General features: G+C 45.4%; 1 protein-coding gene across 1 annotated transcript in view; it reads right to left on the reverse strand.

The window, feature by feature from the left end:
• Positions 1-270: 270 nt before the first annotated feature.
• MAP3K3 (mitogen-activated protein kinase kinase kinase 3) overlaps positions 271-22,215 on the reverse strand; it is a 52,109-nt gene continuing 30,164 nt past the window's right edge. The window contains exons 7-17 of the mRNA XM_044999662.1: positions 22,064-22,184; positions 17,912-18,045; positions 16,230-16,303; positions 14,975-15,042; positions 14,592-14,684; positions 13,371-13,562; positions 11,069-11,217; positions 9,097-9,228; positions 6,924-7,053; positions 3,926-4,103; positions 271-1,622 (exon numbers count right to left, since the gene is read on the reverse strand). Of these exons, the coding sequence (XP_044855597.1) occupies positions 1,394-1,622; positions 3,926-4,103; positions 6,924-7,053; positions 9,097-9,228; positions 11,069-11,217; positions 13,371-13,562; positions 14,592-14,684; positions 14,975-15,042; positions 16,230-16,303; positions 17,912-18,045; positions 22,064-22,184 (1,500 nt within the window). The 3' untranslated portion in view covers positions 271-1,393. The remainder of the gene's footprint in view (positions 1,623-3,925; positions 4,104-6,923; positions 7,054-9,096; positions 9,229-11,068; positions 11,218-13,370; positions 13,563-14,591; positions 14,685-14,974; positions 15,043-16,229; positions 16,304-17,911; positions 18,046-22,063; positions 22,185-22,215) is intronic.

The following is a 22,215-nucleotide window of genomic DNA, read 5'->3' on the forward strand; positions in this document are numbered from 1 at the left end:
GGGCCCGGGCCCCAGCAAGTAGGAAGCCACCCCTAGTGACCCCATTAAAACAGGGTCATGACCCACTTTGGGGTCCCGCCCCACAGTTTGAGAATCACTGCAATAGAGCAAACTGGTCTGTGTATGTTATGCCTCTCTCTCTCTCGGGGACCAATCCCATTTCTCCAGTCGATTTCAGACAGGCACAACAAATGCTCTTTACCTTTACCTCACTGACTGACACGTCTCAGTTACAAAAGCTTCTCTAACTTTTTTTTTTTTTTTTTTAAAAAAGATCATAGAAACCTGAAATGAATATTTCCACATATACTGAAACATGCAGGGGAAGATCACCTTTGGTTTCAGCCTAGAACGCCCAGTGAACTAGTGTCCAGCAAACTCCTCCCTATGCACGGAAGGACAACCCATTTTCTTCATCTAGCTTTGCCAGTCTGGCCTAATGCAAGTATTTAACCTTTCCCTGAAGTAAGTTCTCTGGCAGCATTGAAATCATCTTTGGTTTAAGGGATTGGTATAAATAGTTTATCACTTGATAAGACAGGTGCAGCGGAAAGCCATCCTGCGAACTCTCCCTTCCAGAAGAGGTTTGTTTGGAAGAAGTAGTCTTAGGGAGGTACAGTGAGGACATCCTGTCCTGACCCTAGGATAACTTTGGCCTTGAAAGTCAAGTATGGACTCCCTAACCTCGCTGGGAGAGCCCTTTACCATAGACCCTATAAAGCATGTGTTCTGCTGGAACCTCCTTTCTAATTATCCTGACATTTGGATAGCAAAACTCCCTCTCCCACCCTGAACCCCAGGTTTCATTATAAAATAATACTATTCACATATTTTCTGAATCAATATTTTCTGAACACCTTCAGATGCTGAATACTTAAGAAGAAAAATATATAATTATATATAGAGCGCGTGCTCAATGACACATGGCTTTGCTGGATTCTTGTACTGTAGAAGTCTGGAAAGACCTAGCAGTCTGGAAAACAGAGCGATCCAGACCGTAAAGCCCCCTGTGGAGAGCTGGCTTGGGTGGCTGCCGTATGTTTCTACTCTGAACATAGCTCCTCCAGTTCCCATTTCGGTCCAGATTTCTGTTGCCTACGTACATTCAACAAGAAGCTTCCTAGATCCCTCTGCTTGTGCCTGCAGAAGACATGCACCTCACAAAATAACAAGGACAAAACGCAGCTCTGTGTTGCACAGCCATTAGTAGAATGAGCATCAATCCAGCAAAACATACCAGGGCCAGACCCCAGGTTCTTCAGCATCACTTGCCCAGAGGACTAGGTCAGCTGAGACAGCATTTTGAAGACGCAGCTCCACAACGGTCATTTGCATGGTTTCACCAGACAGGGGCACTGAAAGCCCAGAGTGAACTGCTGGCATGGGAGGTAATTCAGTACAGGAGCTGTGCAAAGTGATGTCTGAGCAGCTCTTCGGCTGAAGGTCTCTGCCGGGCTTCCACAAAGATTCGCTTTAGAAAGTCCCGGCAATGTTCCGATATGTGAGAAGGGAGCTGGGGGTTGGTTGGCTGGGTGGCAATTTTGAAAATGGCTGCCATGGCTTCATATTCTGCCCAGGGTGGTTTCTCGGTCAGCATCTCAACGACAGTGCAGCCGAGACTCCTGGAGAAGCAGACAGGAAAAAAATATGAGACAGAGCTTCATACAATAATGCTTAGCATTTACGGAGGAATTCCTAGCAGCAGGTGGTCAGGTACAGCTCTGCCCTGAAAAGGGACTATAAAAATGGCCTCATACTCAGATCTATTCCTTGCATGGATTCCGAGCCAGATCTGCTGAGAACTGACGTCACTACTTTTTACTAGTGTGCTGAGAGTCGGCAGCTCTGGGAGAGGGCGCTGGGCTCCATTGTGGCTCACACAGCATCAACAATTTTTTAAATTACAACTGTGCAGCCCTATGTCCTCAAACTCTGTCCTCAGTTAACACCTGTGCTACCCACTGAAGGCAACAGGTCTACACAGATGCCACTAACAGCATCATTTGACCTTCTGAACTCGTATCACAGGTGCTGGTGCAGAAGTAGGATAGCACCCAGCCGAACTCTCAGATCCCATGGGGAGGTTTGCAGGGCTGCAAGATAGAAAAGATCTCCTTGTACCTGTAAATTGAGTAAATCAGATGTGTAATCCCACCAGGCCATTTTGACAAAAATCACTTTTCAGAGTAGAAAGACACTAAGAGCCTTGTTATCCTTGTGTGGAAGGAAAGCTCGTATTATCCCCCATTTTACAGAGAGCCAAATTCAGCAGTGATTTGAAGCATGTGTAGCTCCGGTCACTCGAATGGAAATGTGCTTGTGTATGGTGGCAGTAAATTTTGCTCAAGAAGAATTAAGTGAGCTGCTCAAGGCCAAGAGGGAATCACTGACAAACCTGAGCAGTTCCTGGCTTCCAGATCACACTTCCTGCTTGCTATTAAATAGGGAAAAATTCCCCATTCATCTTTAAAACAAAACTCTTCTGATCTGCGCCACAAAGAATAAGATGTGTCAAAGGCAGATTCCCATCAATCACCAAAGCAGGGGAAGAAAGGAACTAAATCTGACGCAGACACAAGTACCAGTTTCTTAACAAGGTTTAAACCCAACAAAAAAAGTTAACATTGGTTTCCCCACAGTCTAAGACTTAGTAAGAGAGTACAGAAAATGCAAACCATGTGTGCTGATGTGCTGGGGTTTGCTCAAGATCAAGCAAGGATATTTTACTGGTTAAACTGATTTACACCGTTTAAGCAGATCCAGTTTCTTTAAGATATTCAGCAAACAACAGGAATGTTTTTCATGTCAAGTTTTTCCAGCAATAACAAATAACTCACATATTTTGCTATTTAAGAAAAAAACCAGAGAGGCCTGCAGCAGTGGCTGAGCGCCAGGTGGCAGGATCGGTTACGTTTCTGTCTCTCCTCCATACACATCTACTCAGAGACTAACATGGAATTGGAAAAGTCTGACCCCAAAATAACCGTCAGGATTGTAAAGCCTGGAGCTCAGCCAACAGCAGCGCCTCTCTGATGGGAATAGACCACTGTTAGTATCAAAAGGAAATTTACAACTGCATCAATCCCGGGGGGATGCACATGTGCTCCACTCTTTCCCAGAGATTCCTAGTTGGGAGAAACCACTGTAGACTGGGAAAAATTTTCAGTTACAATTCTGTTAAGTAGTTGTATGAAAAATAATGCAGTCCTCATTTAATTAAGGAGACTGCTTTTACTGGTAACTCTTATTAAAGCTGCACAACCTAACTATAGCCCTGGCCAGCCCACTGTCTCTAGAAACTAATACTTCAGGGATTTGGGGCTGTTAATTCCTCTATTGCGAGAGTACTGTTTCCTGACTTGTGCTAATCATAGTATGTATACATTTTCCATGTGTCTGTCTGCCAATTCACCTCAGTCCTGACCTACAGCTCCCCTGCTATCCCAGTCTGAGGCATTCCCTCCCCACAGTTCTGTCAATGCACCAAAATCCTAACCTTTGTCTATAATGTGCTGGGCACGTTTATGGCGCCGAAGACAAACTGAAAACAGGACGCTATCCCAAGTGGCTTTCTGTCTAACCTGGATGTGACACAGTTAAGGGATATAGGAAGGATGGAAGTACAATAAGAGAGAGTCTTGAACACAGACACCTTGATAGACGATGTAATAGTTAGAGGGACCATAGCCTTGCCGAATGGATTTTTGAAGATAAAATTGCACGATACGGTCCGCAGCAGCCCCGGGTCTCATGCTGTGATCAACTAGCCAAAATTGTGTCAAACTCATTTTCAATTCGGCTAAATTTGAATCCAAATCTACAGAGGCAGGGCTGATTCATTAACAACTGACCACATCACCTAGGACTCAAGAAAAGCTGTGACTCTCTCTGTGGAATATAAATAAAACTCTGAGCAATTCCTCACCATACATCCGCTTTCCTTCCATAACCCTCTCCGCTGATCACCTCTGGACTCATCCAGTATGGCGTGCCGGTGACAGAGCGGATACCTGTTCCAGACATACAGATGGTCTGCAGCCGTTTGCTGGCCCCAAAGTCCCCAAGCTTCACATTCCCAGCAGAGTCACGGAGAATATTGGCTCCTGGAGGGAAAAGAATTCAGGCAGCTGTTGTACAATCCTGCTCTCGGATTTGCAACCTGTAGAGTTTACATCTGATCCAGATGTGCCTGGGTCCATGATAGGCTATTTCCCAGTTAAGCCTCTGGTGACCTGCTATGCCACCATCTTTGTTCTCCAGGCTGCAATCAAGCCATTTGTCAACAACTGCCACTTTAGGGGAAAACACAAGGAAGTGAAGGGGGAAGTGCTGAGTCAGTGTTCTCATTGTTGCAGTGTCTGCAAACAGGTCTGGCAACCTATAAGGGGCCCCTCTGGTCAATGGCTGAGACTGTACCTAGCTCTGCTGAGAGGGGTCTTGTCTGAGGGCAGGTTTGGTGTATATTCTGCTTGCCAGAAAGCAAAGATTAGCAGATGGAACTAATTAGATGACTTTGAACTCCTGCAATGAACAAGTTAGCCCATGTTATCTGCTTGGAGGTCCTGTTTACCCTGGCCAAAGGGAACTGGCAGATGGTGGCTTGCTATATAGATGTATGCTAGAGCCTAAGAAGGGCCTTTTTCACTTCCTTCAGGCTCGCAATGGGATGTGGAGCCTCTCACTATTGCTGACTGATAAACCTTACATACGGTACTTAGGTTTGCAGGGCCCTGTGCAGAGTATTATAGGGGTCCATCCAGTTCCCTGGAAGCAAGTGTGTAAATCTGGCATTGAGGATGGGGATGTACCAATGAGTAATCTGCCAGGGAGCACAATGCTCATGTGACTAGCTTTAAGGTGAATGTACAAGACCCAGCAGGAAGATGGTGTTTTAGCACCAACGACTTCCTCATCTTTATCAGCCTGGTAATGATGTGATAAGGGCCTACAGGCCTGTATAGGATACTCCACCTTCACCAGAATGCTCCCCCCAGCCCTCCACTGGATAACAGAAAATTGTGCTGACAACTATTGTTAACCCTTAGGAGACTGGCTGGCTCCTAAGAGGATAATACTAGGAACTGGCAGTTTAAGGATTTTGTGGGTCACACAGGACATTAGTGCAGGAGGCCAGAGAAGATTTTCTGCAAGGAGGCGGTAAGATAGGTTGGGACAGCAGTCTGAAGGAAACCCTGCTGTCAGAAGCTGTTGCTTAATCTGGACATGGTGTTCTTAAGGCATCCTGCCTGTCCATCAATGAGGAGGTAGCAGTTTGGCGAGGCACAGGCTAATCTAGGAGGGAACCAAAAAAGCAGCAAAGTAGGTGACAGCAGGTGGGGAGCGAGGGAATCAGCCGGGAACAAAACCTCGCTTTGTTGGGATGTGGGAGAAAGGGCTCAATTGCAGATGAGGGATTTTAAAGATTACAGCTCCCCATAAAACCATCCTTATTAGAACCCCCAAATGGCAGCTCCTCCAGGAGCTGCCAAGTGGAGAACAGCGCTGACACGTTGCACTCTACATGATTGTATGAAAATATGCTAATAAGTGTGAATATAATGTAACTGGAATATGCTTCATGCAAAAGGTCTCTTGTAAGGTATCATTACAAAGTTTATAATTTACTGAGTGTGGTCATCCTATTTGTATAAATGTACCACTCTTGTATCTGAAAATAGAAATATGAAATATAACTCTGAGGTCCTATTGTAATTATGCAAAGTGTGGGCCATTAATGGTGGTTTAGAATCTAGCTGGCTCCCATCAACTAGGACAATTGACTGTAAATGGCTCTGTTTACCTGTAAGTCTTCCTATATACATGTGTGCTGGCAAGTGGGTAATGAAGTGACATGTGACCATGTCACCTGAACTGGAATCCATCTTTAACCTGGTGCTTTTCCATTTAGAAGGAGGGGTGGGAACCCAGAGAGGGACAAAGGATTCCTGCCTTGTGCAAAAGATATATAAAAGGGGTGGAACAGAACAAAGGGGGCTGCAGGCATGAGAAATCCCCTAGCTACCACCTGAGCTGAAACAAAGACTGTACCAGGGGAAAGGATTGGGCCCAGACTAGGAAGGCGTCCAGTCTGTGAAAAAAGGTTTATTGAAACATTTCTGAGGGTAATATTTTATCTGTATTCAGCTTCTTACTGTATTATGCTTAGACATGCGTCTTTTATTTTACTTGGTAATTTACTTTGTTCTCTCTGTTACTTGGAACCACTTAAATCCTACTTTTTGTATTTAATAAAATGACTTTTTAATTATTAATTAACCCAGAGTATGTATTAATACCAGGGGGGAGAGGAGGGCAAACAGCTGTGCATCTCTCTCTATCAGTGTTCTAGAGGGTGAACAATTTACGAGTTTACCCTGTATAAGCTTTATACAGGGTAAATCGGATTTATTTGGGGTTTGGACCCCATTGGGAGCTGGGTATCTGAGTGCTGGAGACAGGAGCACTTCTTAAGCTGTTTTCAGTTAAGCCTGCAGCTTGTGGGAGGACATGGTTCAGACTGGGATCTATGTTTGCGGCAGGCAAGTGTGTCTGGCTCAAACCAGGCAAGGGACTGAAGTCCCAAGCTGGCAGGGAAAACGGGCTCAGAAGTAGTGTAGGCACATCAGGTGGCATTTCCAAGTGGGTTTCTGTGACCCAACCTGACAAGTGCATACAACTCTCCTCTTTCTATAGGTTGCTGATAAACGCCCTTAAACATGTACCGCTGACTGTTCTGGGCCCTGAGAAGGCCATCATAAAGGAGACGTTATACTCTTGGAAGCCTCCAGCTTGAGCCGTCAGTGTATTTAGTTTTTAACAAACCCCAAACATGACATGCAGTCTCCTAGATAAATGCTCAGCCCCCATCTTCACAGCTTCTGGTGTTGGTGCATACATGCCCGAGATCGGCCTGATGCTCTCACCCTTTATGTCCCTGTGCACGATCATGTTGCTGTGAAGGTAGGAGACGCCCTCAAGAATCTGGCGGGTGTACTTCCGGGTCACGTTTTCCGTCAGTGCACCATAGGCCTTCAACTGGTCTTTCACTGAACCCTATACCAAAAAGCAAATGGAAAAGATTCGCTCAGAAATGACAAGCCACAGGATTCGCAGAATTCATTCATTACCCAAGAGTTTGTGCTCACAGCATGGTTAGCTATTCTGAACTGCAAACTAGCTGAAAAATAATTTTTTCTACCAAAAAGATCTAATCTCTTCAGCTCCTTGTCCTCTGGGGTAGAGGGATCAGACTGTCTTGACTTCTCCTTGGCGGCTGTCACAAATACTTATCCCCGAGTAGGATGGAATATAAAAATACTCTAATCCCTTCAAGGGGACCCGATATCTGGTGTCTGCTTGGATATTGCACAGATCAATGCAGGACTACCGGCTAACAAAACTTTTTTTTGCCAACAGGATATGAAAAAAAAAAAGCAACAACTAAGAACAGGAACTACACTAACAACTATGGAATAGGAGAGACTCCAGTAGGACACAGATTCCATCTCGCTGCCCCAGGCAGTGATAAGTAGGGATCTGTGTCAGTCACAAAGCTCGCAGAAGTCATGGCTCCAGGGTCAGCTGCTTAGGTGGCCTTCGGGACAGTCACACCGGCCACTGCTGGAGTGGCTCTGCAGCCAGCCGCACCAGCCGCTGCTGGAGTGGCCCCAGGGACCACCCGAGCAGCGGCCCCAGGGGTCGGCAGAGCAACCACTGCTTGGCCACCCCCAGCAGCGGACCTTGGGCAGCCCCCAGCAGCTGGTACCTCTGGCACTGACCCCCTGCCACCAGCAGCCCTCTGGTCCCCTCCCTTCTCTTCCCCCCCGAGCAGTGGCTTCCCCTTCTTCCCCCCCACCAAGTTTTAGTCAGGGGTATTTTTAGTAGAAAGTCATGGACAGGTCACAGGCCCATGATTTTTTTTTTATTGCTCGTGACCTGTCCATGATTTTTTACTAAAAATGCCATGACTAAATTGTAGCCTTAGTGATAAGGAACTGAGTGGAGGCTGGGGTCACTTGGGAGAGGGAGTATGAACATGCAGAGCACATGCATGATCCCATCAGCCAATGCTGGTTAAGAGATTTCCAATCTCCTGTGCATGGGGTGCATGCTCACCAAGAACGGGATCCACCTGTACAGAGACTTGAACACTTGAGAACTCCAGTTTCTCAAAACACTATCTCACAGATAAAAATCAAGGCAGATAAAACTGGGCCACCCAAGTTTCGACAGTCTCTGATCTGATAACGTCCCAGATCCTCCAAAACAGCCTCCTTTAACCACCACATAATGTGCCTGTTTCTGACGTTAGTAGCTAGAAGCTATTGTTTCAACACTGAAACTACAGGGGCCTTCCATGCCCCAGCATGTCTTCCAACCAGTGAACTTATTTGTATTCTGGAGGCACTCACAACATGGTATGTGCTGTCCAAACACACAGGAAGACACAATCTCTGCCCTGATGAGCTTCCAATCAGATGCAGAGTGGGAGGGCAGGGAAAGATTTAAAAATACATTATCACATATTTTTATTGTGTAATAAATCCTCAGTTTGCCCCAACTGTTTGTTTATTGATTGTCTAATTTCTTGAGGGATAGCTCAGTGGTTTGAGCATTGGCCTGCTAAACCCAGGGTTGTGAGTTCAATCCTTGAGGGGGCCACTTAGGGATCTGGGGCAAAAATTGGTCCTGCTAGTGAAGGCAGGGGGCTGGACTCGATGACCTTTCAAGGTCCCTTCCAGTTCTAGGAGATTGGTATATCTCCAATTATTATTATTATTTATTGAGGGCTTTGTAGGAAGAGACATTTAAAGGAAGAGAGAAGCGTGGTTTTAGAGAGGAGTTCAGGGAGACTGTTCCATGCACAGAATATAGGAAGAAGGTGTGGGAGAAATGGACAAGTGGGTGGTTGAGACTGGGATACTTCCATAAGAAAAATGAAGAGAAGTAGGGAGGGGCAGAGGCGTGACAGGCCATCAAGGTTGAACTTAAAATGTTCAGAAGGAGGAACAAGTTGAGAAGGTTTGAAGCGTGGGGTGACCTGGTCAGGGTAACAGGCAAAGACAACAATTCTAGAGGATGTGTTTGCTCTCTTACCCCAGGCATATACTCCATGAAAATGGTCAAGGTCTTCTCTGCTCGGTCCCGGAGGCAGCCATAATACTGAACAATGCGGTCATGCTGGAGATTCTTTAGCAGCTGGATCTCACACTCCAGAGCGCTCACTTCCTACAGATGTTGAGAGAGCAGGTTAGGTACAGTGCCTAAGGACCACCACATTTCAACTACCCTTGCCCATGACACTTCCACAATGCTACTAATCTGACCCCTGGTGTCTGTGGGCTCAGTGTAAATCTATCCTCTGGATGGCATTAGCTAAGGCAGACCCTGGAAAAAGCTAATGTTCTAGTGACTACCAGGTTAATGTTTATTGTGTAAAAAGTTTGTATGTATGATTGCAGGTGCTTCACATGTAATAAGGTCTAGCAGACCGGCAGTGCTGTCCAGTGGGCTGAGTACCAGGAACTCCTGGCTTCTAGTCTTGACTACCAATGTCTTACTGCATGGCTTTGGTCAAGTCATTCAAAAAATAAATTATTTTGCCAGCTGTAACATGGGAATAGTCCCTTCCTCCCAGACTGGAGGTTTGTGAGGTTGTTTGTTTATTTTTTAAAACAGTAACTGAATATAAAGCCCTGCAGATGTGCTAGGAGTGAGTGTATAGTATCCTCAGCCCGTTAGATACCAAGGTATTTCTTAGACGCCCTTAACCTAAGAATTTCAATCACTGGTTTCCTGCCCAGATTTATGCTAGTGAGTTTTACTCAAATTCAAGCTTAGGAAGGGATGCTGATCTTGTAGGATCTAAAGCAATCACACACATGAAGATTCTCTCCTTTATCCTTGTCACAGATGCCACAGGGTTCTATAGTACAATGGCAGAAGGGCTATCCAACAATTTCTGGCTGAATCAGAGATCCTGACTGCACAGGAAGCACATCAGATTCTCCCAGAGAATGAACAGGCTGACCATTAAAGGCATCAGAGCACAACTGGTTTGTAGAACAGCAGCATGGTTCCCCCCAAGCATTCCCACTGATTCAGTCCTTCACACCCTGCAACAGTCTCCTCTGCCATAGGCCAGATTCCTCTTTCTTATTTGCGGAGAGGCTGCATCTTTTCAAGAAGGAGGAACTAGCCACTACACAGATAATGAAACCAGGTTTGGGGTGTCAGCACCTCCAAAACACATTCCAGCCTGTTCTCCCTTGGCCCAGCATCATTGTCTGATTTACAGCAGAGATATGGTGTAAATGAGGGCCCACTATGGTCAGGGCCTCACTTAAATTGGGATCATAATCCCCACTGCTCAGTTAGAACCATTAAAGCTTCATGGATCAATTCTCCCGCCTCACAGTGAACTCACTAGATGCTGGGAAGCTGGCATGTTAAACTGGCAAGGAGGCCCCTGATGGCAATGCACACGACAGTCACCATGCAGGCATCAGCAAGTTACTCCAGTACTCTTGCAGGCCGCGCACCCAATGGCCCCCTGCTCCCATTTCAACTGGAATGCCAGTTAAAACTGGTAAGAGCCCAGTTCTCAGCCTGGATGTACAGGCTTCCTTTTGGCCAAGAAGTTAGATATCCAAGTTCAGTTTGTTTAGCGAATAATAAATCCTTAGAAACTTCCTGTAATGGGTCAACACGAGATTTACCATTTTTTACCCTTAAGGGGGCTTTGCAAGCACAAATTTGTATGTCAAACCCCCCAATGTCTCAGTGTTAGTTTTTCTCATGCACTTTTGTCTAACAAGGCCAATGGTAGCCTCAGCACCCACAAGGAACTTGGCAACAAGCCAGTAGGGGGATGAAGGAAATAGAGTTCAGTTTCAAGCTTAAGCTATTCTCAACGCTAACAGAAGAGTGATTTTTAAATGACTCCTTGAAGCCTGGAGCCTTAGCACAGGCAGCGGAAGATGTTAGCTTCCAGAGAGACAGACACAGGCACATTACAAAATCTCAGTCTGCATGCTTAGGTTTGGCAGCTTTGAGTTCTTTCAAATACCTTGCTTGTTTCAGGACTGTCTGGGTCAAACTGGACCTGTTTAGCTGCAAGCTCTCTGCCAGTGTCCACGTCGTAGCACAAGTACACACGACCAAAGGCACCCTGTCCCAGAAGTTTCCCTCGTCGCCAGTTTATTGGGGCACTTGGAGCTGCAAACACAATAATAATTTGCCCAGTTACAGTGCTAGTTGAGGATCACAAGGTTCTGTACAAACATCAATCCCTATTACAAAGTGATTTCAATATCCATTTTACAGCTGGGAAGTGACTCTTCCGAGGTCGGAGGGTCAGTGGCAGAACCCTGACAAATTCAGGGCTCCAACATGCACTCCTAGACCCCTGCTCTAATCACTGAATCACACTCATGCTAAAATGAACACATGGAACACAACATAATGAAATGCCGTTGTGAATTTCCACTTGGAGCATATATGTCCCAAGTTGTTTCACTGAACTTAGTGATGCTTCACTCCACCATCAGGGGTTCCTCTGAGATAAATCCATTGGAATGCAGCCATCATCTCTAGCCAGGTAAGTGGTCTATTGCTTTGGAATGCAGTATTTCCTCCCCCTCAGCATCCACTCAGGAGAAGTTGCTATTACCTCAGGGGGAGGGAGGCGAATATTAAACCCCTAATCTTGCCACAGTTGCTCCCTGCAGGGAATAAAAAGGAGATGGGTGTCCTGCTAAGGGCTAGTTTACACTGGCAGTGCTTTAACATGGCTTGTGTAGTCATGGCAGAAAACTGGGAGAGAGCTCTCCCAGCACTCTACAAGGGGCACAGCTCCCAGCGCTGGTGCACTGTCTACACTAACGCTTTACAATGCTGCAACTTGCTGCACTCAGGGGGGTGTTTTTTCACACCCAAGTGAGAAAGTTGCAGCGTTGTGAAGTGCCAGTGTAGACAAGCCCCAAGATCAGTTCTTTCCTGCTGGAAATGACAATAAGAATGAGATGTTTTGACTCCATTTCCAGGGGTCTTATCACAATTCTGGCTAGAGGAGTGTTTTGAGGGAACAAAACCTTTGTTCTGTATAAATAGGGAAACTCTGGTGTCAGATTCTAATAACGGAGCTCAGTTTTCCACTGAACTACATATTTTGCAGTCATTTACACCAGCACAGAGAGAAACGGGAGTAACACCAAATCAGGGAGGTAGTGTTTTACCCCCACTTTGCCTCTAATTACAAAGAAAAGTTTGTAAACAAAGCTTTTTCATTATAAAAAACAAGCAGCAAGCAGCCAATTTGAGGATGCAAAGAGGCATAAAGAATTGATTTTGCTATTGGGAGTCAATGTTTTAAAGAGGTGAATTTGATCTAGTTAATTTGCTTTAAACAGTTAACCCCTACATTTGTCACCAAGCTTAACTTTCAAAGTTACTGCACAAGATCTTTGATGCTCTCCACATTCTAACACTTTGTCCTTTCATACCTATTTTTATGAGGAAATAGCTTGGATATTTTTATTCTTTACAAACAAACATTCCCAAACAAGTCCAGGGTTTCATTAACACGGAAATACATCTTACTACCAGGAATCGCAAAAACAAAAATAATTCTTAATTAGTAACATACTTTAGTCTGCAAGCCTCATTCTACACAAGATAAACAGTACCAATAAAATAAACAGCTCTTTAAGAACTGCTTAAAAACCGTGGACATTAGCTGGATTCGGTTGATTTCAGATTTTACCTTGTAGCAGAATTGCCAATGCTTTTTAATAGAAAAGCCAATTCTTTCAGCGTGAGCTTGCAGCAAACAGACCACTGCTGGTATGGCTCACAGAGAGGGACACGGTGCTGGGTATTTTAGGGACTGCTGTCAAAGTATTTTTAAATCCACATGTTCTTATTTAGTGACACTAGAGCTATTTCAGGCATCACCAGTTACTGGAATTTCTCTTACACAGTCAGATCATAATGTACCAAAATGAGAATTGCTGAACAGTGTGACCAGGACACTGACTGGGAAGCAGAAAACAAGCCTGATATTCTAAGTCTGGAAATGCTTTCCTAGCTGGACTCTCACTGGCTTCTCCCACCACAGGGGGGAGCTAAAGCGTATCCAGCAGAAGGAGCACCAAGCTTGGAGACAATTCGCTTCTAAGCATCAGGACCCATCTACCAGAGGAGCCAGAGTAGATGGCCATGTTCAAATGCAACCCTGAGGCTGCATGGCTTTGGAGCAGTTTGTCCTAGTGAAGCTCTTGGACAGATGGACACCAGCTCCAGGTTCATCCATGCTGCCTTCCCTCAGCACCTATTGTCCCAGATTGGCTGCTTTGGCACCTGACACTTACATTTGGTTGGGATGTTCCTTTCCTGCACGGTAAGGGCATTCTCACTGTCAGCACTCCGCAGGCGCCCACGGGGGTCCAGGTATTGCAATGCCAGGCCCAAGTTCTCCCCATTGGTGCTCAAGGAGCGGCTTGAGGGCACTAGCGTGAATAGGTTCCCTTGGTGCCGCCGTATCCGGGGGAATGTCCTCCGGCCTGAAGATATTAACAACGGGGAAGAGGGAGGAGGAGGAGAAAGTTAAGTGTTGCCAAATAGCCTAAGCACAAACAGGAAAGCATGGCCAGAGCCTGAGTCCTGGGGGAAAGGGAAACCAGACATGTGAAATCCACCACCGTGCAGGTCACACACTGAAACATGCACATTCAGAGTATGCTACTTGAGCGCAGGACAACTTACCCTCGATCATAACCAAGAGAGACGGGAGGGGGAGTCACTTTACCGCCCTCATTCTGAGGCATACCTCCTCTGCAGCCTCACCAAGCTCCAAACAGGAACTTGCTCTTAAATTAAAGCAAAGTTTGAGGAGCCTTAGTGGGCAAGCTCCGAGGCATGCTAATGGCCACACAGGCTGCAGTAAGAGGACTGAGAGACTGGCTTGCCAGATAACACCCCAGGCTTACAAACATAACAGCAAAAGGGGTAGTTAACTAGGGTACGCAGGCTAAGACTAACTTAATCTCTACAATTACCCAAGCAGCCAGCAGGTCATCTAACAGACTTATTTCTTTAAATCCATCAGTGTCTTACTAAAAGGAAGCTTTAAAGATTCTTTAAAGTGAGCTGGGTGAGGTATAGCTGGTGCCAAAGAGCCAAGCAGGATAAAAATAGCAGAGGGGACCCCCCAAGGAAGAAGCCTCTTTATGTTACGGTCTCCAGCCTGTGGCCAAGGTGCTTATTCATCATCCCAGGGAAGGCACTGTTCAGCAGGGATGCCCTCAGAGAGGGAGGGCAGAGAGGGAGCAAAGGATGGCAAGCCTGCATCAGTAGGGAAACCTGGTATCACACATGGCAGCATGCATCTTGAGCTACCACCACCATGCATGGCACCAGTTGTGCACACAAGAAAGCTGTGTGTGGTGAGGCTCTCCAAATAGAGAAGTTACATTTGTGCCCTAGTTGTTAAGTTTCCCACAGCCACCCAAACGTGCTGGCTCACCTCTGGAGCTGCTGCCTCCTTCCCCTCCAATTTCAACCCAAGAGGAAAAGGGCTGCAACATACTCACCGTCACTGTAATCTTTGTGTTGCATGGAGACATGGTAGCGCCGAGGGTACGTCCCTCCTTTCCCTGCTTTGTCATAGATTTGATTCTCACGATCTGGTAACAGGTAAGAAGGAGCAGAGAGTGAGACTCCTTATGCAATGTAAACAAGTTCTAATGGCAGCATGTTCCGCTATCAGCAGGCTTCATAGGAAAAGGCAGTAAATTCATAGCTTTTCATTGAAAATTTCTCTAGATGTATCCAGCAAACAAGGAGGGATAATCATCAAAAAACAGAAAATGTAAGGAGAGAGACTAATATCTGCACATAACAAATTAGCTACACTAAAGTCAGAACCTGTATTGATACCTATAACGGATGCTTGTTATACGAGGTGCTGATATACCTGAGAATTCCTGTCTGTTGTCGGGGTAGCTTTGCGCTCTGGACATCCGTGATTTCCGAAAAGAAGGGCTATTTAAAAAAGATCACAAGCCATTTCAGACAGATATTTACAGCAGTGGACACTGCAAGTTAATTCAGCTCCAGATGGATAAGTGCAGGTCTCAAAACCTTTGCCCCAGAAGCAACAGAAAGCCAAGATGCTACACAGCAATACGACTGATGCTGCAGTAATTTATTTCCTGCTTTTATGCTATGAAAGTTACAAGTTAAAACCAGGCTAAACCCGTTAGCTAGGTTCAATCTCCCCTGCCATCACCCCTGCTGGTCCAGCTTGTGCACCTAGACTGTTTGCTCTCTGGGACAGAAAGTCTGTTACCGGTTTGACAGTTTCCCTTACTATACAGGTCAACATACACTTCTCTCTCTACGAGACCAAAAGCAGCCACCTTGCCACAATACGAACATGGTTAACAGCATCTTTTGAGTCTCTCTCTCCTGCTCCTCCCCAACACATGGCATTCTGTGACCATGCTGAAGAATAGTCCCTTCGTTGGCAGCAGTGGCGGAAACCTTTGTCAAGGTCTCCCAAGAGGTTACGGTGGGTGGTTTCACAAATCTAGTCTTGGCTGCAAAACCAGGCTTCTCACATCCATTTCTCCTAAATTGGTTTAGAAGGAGTGAGGCTGACCCACCTTTCAGATTCCCTAATAAATTTCTCTCTTAGCCTTCCTAGATCCTGGCCAACCCCCGCAGGGAGCAGCCAAGCCCCCTATTGCCAGCAAGGCAGAATTTAGCAACATGCAGAGAGGGGAAGGAAGCTGAACTCCTCCAGGAGGAGGGAGAGAAATTCCCCATTTCCCTTTGGAATAAATGCTACATCGTTTTATAAACCACACAGATCTAGTGTAATGATATGTCCCGTAACATCACAATTTGTGATTTTTTTTAAAGTAGTGTCTTGTCAAATTTCAGTACCCTGTAGCCAGATGTTCTCCGACAGTTTAACCCCACAATCTGCATACTGTATTTTAAACAAACAAGGTATTTAAGCCTCATTTGATTTGTTTATTTTATTTTCTGGCAAAACCATAATCTTAAAATGCAGTTAATTCTCTCTAGGAAGTATATTGGGAAATTATGTAGGACTATGATCCTATTGTCTCTAAGTAAAATGATTTAAAGTGCAAAATAAACTGACCTTTACACAACCTCATCACAATTTGATCACATAAGACCTCTTATCAGTCGGTCTGTACCTGTCTGCTGATCTGTCCAAGGACTGACAACTTCCTGATATGGAATTTTCAGCACTGCTTAGAGGGTCCAACATCTGTAAAACAGGTAATAAAACTGCAATAGTAAGCTGAGTTGATGTTACCACATAAGATGCTGCAGAGAAGGATGCAGTGGTTACCATTGCCAGAGTGAGGCCTTGGCTACACTGGAGAGTTGCAGCGCTGGTAGTGGCTTTACAGCACTGCAACTTACTCCCCATCCACACTGGCAAGGCACATACAGCGCTGGCTGTACTCCACCTCGGCCTGAGGAATAACAACCACAGCGCTGGTGCTGCAGCGCTGGAGTGCCAGTGTAAACAGTGATTAATCTTACTACGCTGTAACTGACCTCCGGAATTTTCCCATAATGCTTTTAACTAAAGAACTCTCTTTGTTTTGTTATGATGCCTCTCTCTGTTTTGTTGTGAACTCGGGGCTCCCAGAGCTGCTTATCTAAAAAACAAACACAGCTACTGCTTGCTGTGAATGAGGCAGGCAGGGGGATGAATGTCCACAGCTAGTGTTTGCTTGAGGAGAGAAACAGCACAGCGGGGGGGAGGGGGGAGGAGGGAGTCCCTTGGAGCAGTTGCTTATCTGGTCTGAAGGCTATTTGCATTTAAGAGTGAATGACGGGTGGGGGAAGTGGTTAGAATTTGCAAGGCAGGGAGCTGACAGTGTCGGCTCCAAAAATCCACTCTCTCTCTCTCTCCCCCACCCCCCCCTTTTGAAAAGCACGTTGCAGCCACTTGAACACTGGGATAGCTGCCTATAATGCACCATTCCCAACACCGCTGCAAATGCTGCAAATGTGGCCACACTGCAGTGCTGGTAGCTGTCACTGTGGCCACACTGCAGCGCTTTCCCTACACAGCTGTACGAAGACAGCTTTAACTCCCAGCACTGTACAGCTGCAAGTGTAGCCAAACCCTCAGTGACTGGGGTAAGTCCAGAAAGGGGGGGGAACTATTTAGAAAGTACACCCCATCTTCACCCCCATGGAAGACTTGCTGGGATTATGGTTGCAGCAGTTTGGAGCCATCATGTTATTTTAGATAATGGAGAGCCCTGACATGCACAATATGGTTAGAGTCATACAGTCTGTGTTTATATATTTAAGGAAGGAAATATACATCATACTGGAGACCAGTCGGCCTTCACAATGTATAGAGCTGTTCCACCCCCCCCAGCCTTGCCAATGTGAGTGTCACCTCCCAGCTCCCATCTGTGGGCCCCATTTGACTCCAGCAGCAGCAGAGATTCCGTTCCCTAACTGACCTCTCCACTCACAAGATGCACTGTGGCCCTGCTTCCTGGTGTGTTTGAGTCTCTGCAGCCTCTGCTCAGACAGGAAAAGATCACGGAGCCAGGGGGTGGTGACCCTGGGCATGTGTGTCAAGGGTACACCTAGAGGAGCTCACTGATAGGTGGCGAGCCTGCACGGGCTATGCCTAGGGATTGCTCCTGGCAGTATAGCAGAGGGTTTCAAGGGCTGCACTGGAGTGGTACATACACAACATTTATAGGTGCATAGTTTAACTGAACAAGCAAGCAGCAGCTGTTTGCTGGTGAATATTCTAGGATGAAGGCAGGCACAGGGAACACTGCCAGCAGTGTTGGTGCTTACTGGATTTATTCCCCACCACCCACACGTTTATACTCACACACTGTTCATTGGTCTCTGGGATGAACTCGCCTTCACTGTTTATGCTGGTGTAAGACCCCTGGCGAGCAATTCGTTGTTGCCTCTCTGGAACATACCCAGGGGGAGGTGAACTTCGGCCTGTGTTCTGAGAACCTGGACCACAGACACAGAGGGAGGTTTATTACCCAGATGCTTAGTGAAACAGAATTCAAGAACAGCCTGAATTCTGGAGCTCTCAAACATTCACGATGGTGAGAGCAATTCTGGAGCTATCGTAACAGGTATGTGCAGAGACTTAGCTCATAAGTGCTACTCAATACAATGGCTGCATTGCTAGCAAGTGAATAATTCAACAAACAAAAGGACTGCTGTTTAAAATACCACACAAGTGTCACCTGTGAAGCCCCTGAGCCTCAACAGATCACAGCTATCTATCCTGTCCTCTTCTTTTTGAAACAGACCTCATGACACTCCAGGTGCTGCCTCCAATATCTCAGTGCTGGAAGGAGAGTGATGAGCACTCAAAGGCAGAGGGCCTTCTTGCTACTCTGACCACATAATAGAAGCATTATCCCCTTGCTGCCTGATCAGCTTCTGCCTACACAAAATACTCCTGTCAGGACAGCCATTAATTACTACATGCAAAATACAGCACCATCTAGTTTGAGCAGCAGCATCACCGACGCCTAGCCATTCCAACATTTAGTGTTTCATTAAATACACATTATGGGAGACCTGCAGCAGTGCTGGGTTGCATTAGTAAGTACACCCAGCAATCTCTTCCTTGCCACGTGAGATTGGTACTGCATAAATAGCTTGAAGACTGCACTGCACATATTAATGCTTCAGCCTCAACCAACCTGAGTGAGTCAATGACTAGAGGACAGGAGAACGATTTCTAGGGAAAAATTAAGAGCACATCACATTTTACTTGAACTTAGGGCACTGTGGTACTTACTGTAAGAGGTTTCTGGTCAAGCATCTGCTTGACTAGAGTGTGTGTGTGTGTGGGCACAGAGCATACGCTGTTTACTGAGGGTAGCCTAATCCCCAGCATTCTTCCTTCTGTGCTTCCCAGAGTGCTTCATAAAGGGATAAGGATACTGACACTTCACGGGGCGGAGGAAGGGACAGGCAAAGCTAAGGTAAGAGCCTGATTACCAGAAGAGCTAAGCTAAGCACTTACAGCTCCCCCGACTCAAGGTGTGAGTGCTCAGGACCTTGAGAAAAAAAGATCAGGACCAAGGTGACTTGCCCAAGGTGGCAGAGTGAGTCAGGAGCAGAACTGGGAAGATACGACTCCCAGACTTGTGTGCTTATATGATACTGTCTTTAACCTATGCAATAGGCCCAGCTGCTACAACAGGCACATGAAAATTGGCAAGTGCTTTCCTAAAGACAATATTTCATACTGCTATTACTAATCCCCCCCCACCCAGTTTATTACACTTGTGATAGTAAACTGAAATCAGGGCAACGTGCACACTGAGATAACTTGGAATGCACTGGGCGCCCAAACACGTGAAACAATTTATATCTGCTTTTTAAAAAAATTACTGCCTGATTTTCTAAGAAAGCCCATGGGGTCACATGACACTGGCAACCAATCAGAACCAAGATAAACAGGAGAGCATGCGGTACAGCTGGGCGGAGTCAGGAGAGCACACTTTCACTTTTTCTGATACAATGCCATGGCTTGATGAAGGGAGCCCAAAGTTCCACTGGCTTCAGGCCAGCCGCTATTGTGGAAAGGTCACCGTCACTGGGCAGGAAAAGGAAGTTGGTTCTAAATCAATGTATATCAAGGGAAGTGAGTGGAAAAACACACAAGTGCTGCCAGACAGCACTTACCATTTTCAGTTTTGTTTTTTGTTTTTATAAAACTTATCTTTACTTCAGAAACCTCAACTGCATAGCAGGCAGACTGCCTGCTTTATATGATGGGTATCCACACAGGTGTACTCTGCACATCTAAACCATCACAACAGAATGTATTAGCCTCCCATCTACTTCTGGCATAAAAGCAGAGCTTGAAATCCTCCAGGAAACTGGGTTACATTCCTCATCCCAAATTAAAACGGGGGTGGAGGGGAGAAAGAGCAGCCACCTTCCAGAGATCTAGACTGATCTATAGGCTAGAGTACAACCATATCAGTGACAGGAATGGAGGCTTCTCAAGGTTTATTTTTGGGGCTACAAATGAGGTGCCTGCCTGCCACCTAATTTGTCCCATGGCTTGCCAGGGCTGAGTAAGTCTGCTGTGAAAAGTGACATTTGTGTGTTTGTTGATATCACTTTGCACTGCCTCTCAGCTAGCTAAGTAGTCTGGGTCTGTGAAAAGTGATATTTGTATGTTTGTTAATATCACTTTTCACAGACCCAGACTTACTAGCTAGCAATTCTATTAAAAAACAAACAGAAACCAAAAAAGCAAAAGGAACAACAACAAAAAGACAAGAATATGCAAAACACCTTATTTATGTTTCTATTCTGTTTAGGTCCAGTAAAGAATAGAGACAACTGTACACTGTTATTGAGTCTGCAAAAAAACCCATCATAAATAAAGTACAATGATTGGGACAGGTATATGTGCATATTAATTAGCTTTAGGAAAAACAAAGTTTTTCAGAAAAATGGTCATACCGGCCACCAGCAAGAGTTGGTGGCCACACTTCGAGGCCACCAAAAAATTTGTTGCGAGAACCCCTGAAAGATGTACTTGGTCCTGCCTCAATACTGTGGGAGGGACTAAAATGACCTCAAGGTTGCTTCTAGCCCTACATTTTTATGATTCCATAATTACACATCAAGATTTCACACACAAAAGAAGCTTATTGATAAGTCACATTTGCGGATGGCATTTCTGTCCAAACAGCTTTCAAGGGGTGTCTCAGAGTCTGTTTTTTCCTTTTTCACATTAAAAGTTTACAGCCTTTAATAACAGTAACAGCTCTTAGCACTTCTCACCCACAGATCTCAAAAATACTTTACAATTATGCAAGGGAACGTTACAGATAAGCAGCTCAAACTAGTCAAAGCCACTGCAAGCAGGGGTCAAGGATAAATGTATGCATTCATGGTAGCTTTAGGTCAACAAATTAAATAGGGCACTATAACTTGCCTTAATGAATGTGTGTGCAGCTAAGGACCTGGCACAGCAAGAGCTTCCTGGGAAGTACTCAGCACCCAGAACTTCAAATGAAATGAATGGGAGTTGATACTCAGCAGCTCACAAGAATTAGGGTTTCGTTATGGAAGTGACCTTCAGTGCTCTGTTGTGGCTGTCCTACTGCTGAATGAAACGTAGCTGCTTTGGAACTCATTACTGAAAAGTGCATGTCTGTTACAGTCAGCAGCCCTGAAACGATCTTTCAACTGGAACATGAATTAATTAGAATAGCAGCTGTGAATAGCTCGAGAAATGAAAGGAAGGTACATTTATTTACTCTGATTTTCTTATTATTCTGAATGGGGCAGGCCCCAGCTACCTACTGTATTCACCCTTTGTTTGATCATCTGATACTAGCCACTATGAGAGATATCAGAATATGCAGGACTCTAGTCTGATCTGCTATGGCAACTCCCATATTCCTAGTAAAGCTTTAATCAGGGTGGCTGATGGATGCCAGAACCCAAGATTTAATTCATTGTAGTTTTGTGGACTTAAATGCCAGTCTAAATAAAAAAAGTTTAATGGACTAATTATGGCCTTTCCAAACCTCTAATCTCAGTGAATTTCTGGGACATCCCACCTAGTAGTAACTCTTTAGCTGTTCAAAAGATTACATCAATATTCCTTACTATTCTATCACAAACCTATAAAGGGCTTTTGATAAGGAATTATTTTGTCCTAGGAGCAGTAAAGAGTCCTGTGGCACCTTATAGACTAACCGATGTATTGGAGCATGAGCTTTCGTGGGTGAATATTCACCCATGAAAGCTCATGCTCCAATACGTCGGTTAGTCTATAAGGTGCCACAGGACTCTTTGCTGCTTTTACAGATCCAGACTAACATGGCTACACCTCTGATACTTTTGTCCTAGGAATATTCCTACAATTAGTCAACAGATTTCTCAGAACTGTCTCCTCTGACAGCATGAACACTAATGCTTAATGGATACACGTGGCTAAGAATACAAAGATGGTTGGGAAGTGGTGAGAAATACTCACTGACAGACAGGAGCCTACTTCTGGGCTCTGGTGGCTGGTAGGCTGTGTTCACATCCCCCATAGATTGGGAAGTTTTGATCCTGACTTGTTTTGGCAGCCCCGAATGTGGTGAAGAACTAGTCTGTTGGGAGAGGAGAGAAAGCAGAAATTGA

This window comes from Mauremys mutica, chromosome 25 (assembly GCF_020497125.1).
Source record: "Mauremys mutica isolate MM-2020 ecotype Southern chromosome 25, ASM2049712v1, whole genome shotgun sequence".
NCBI lineage: Eukaryota > Metazoa > Chordata > Testudines > Geoemydidae > Mauremys > Mauremys mutica.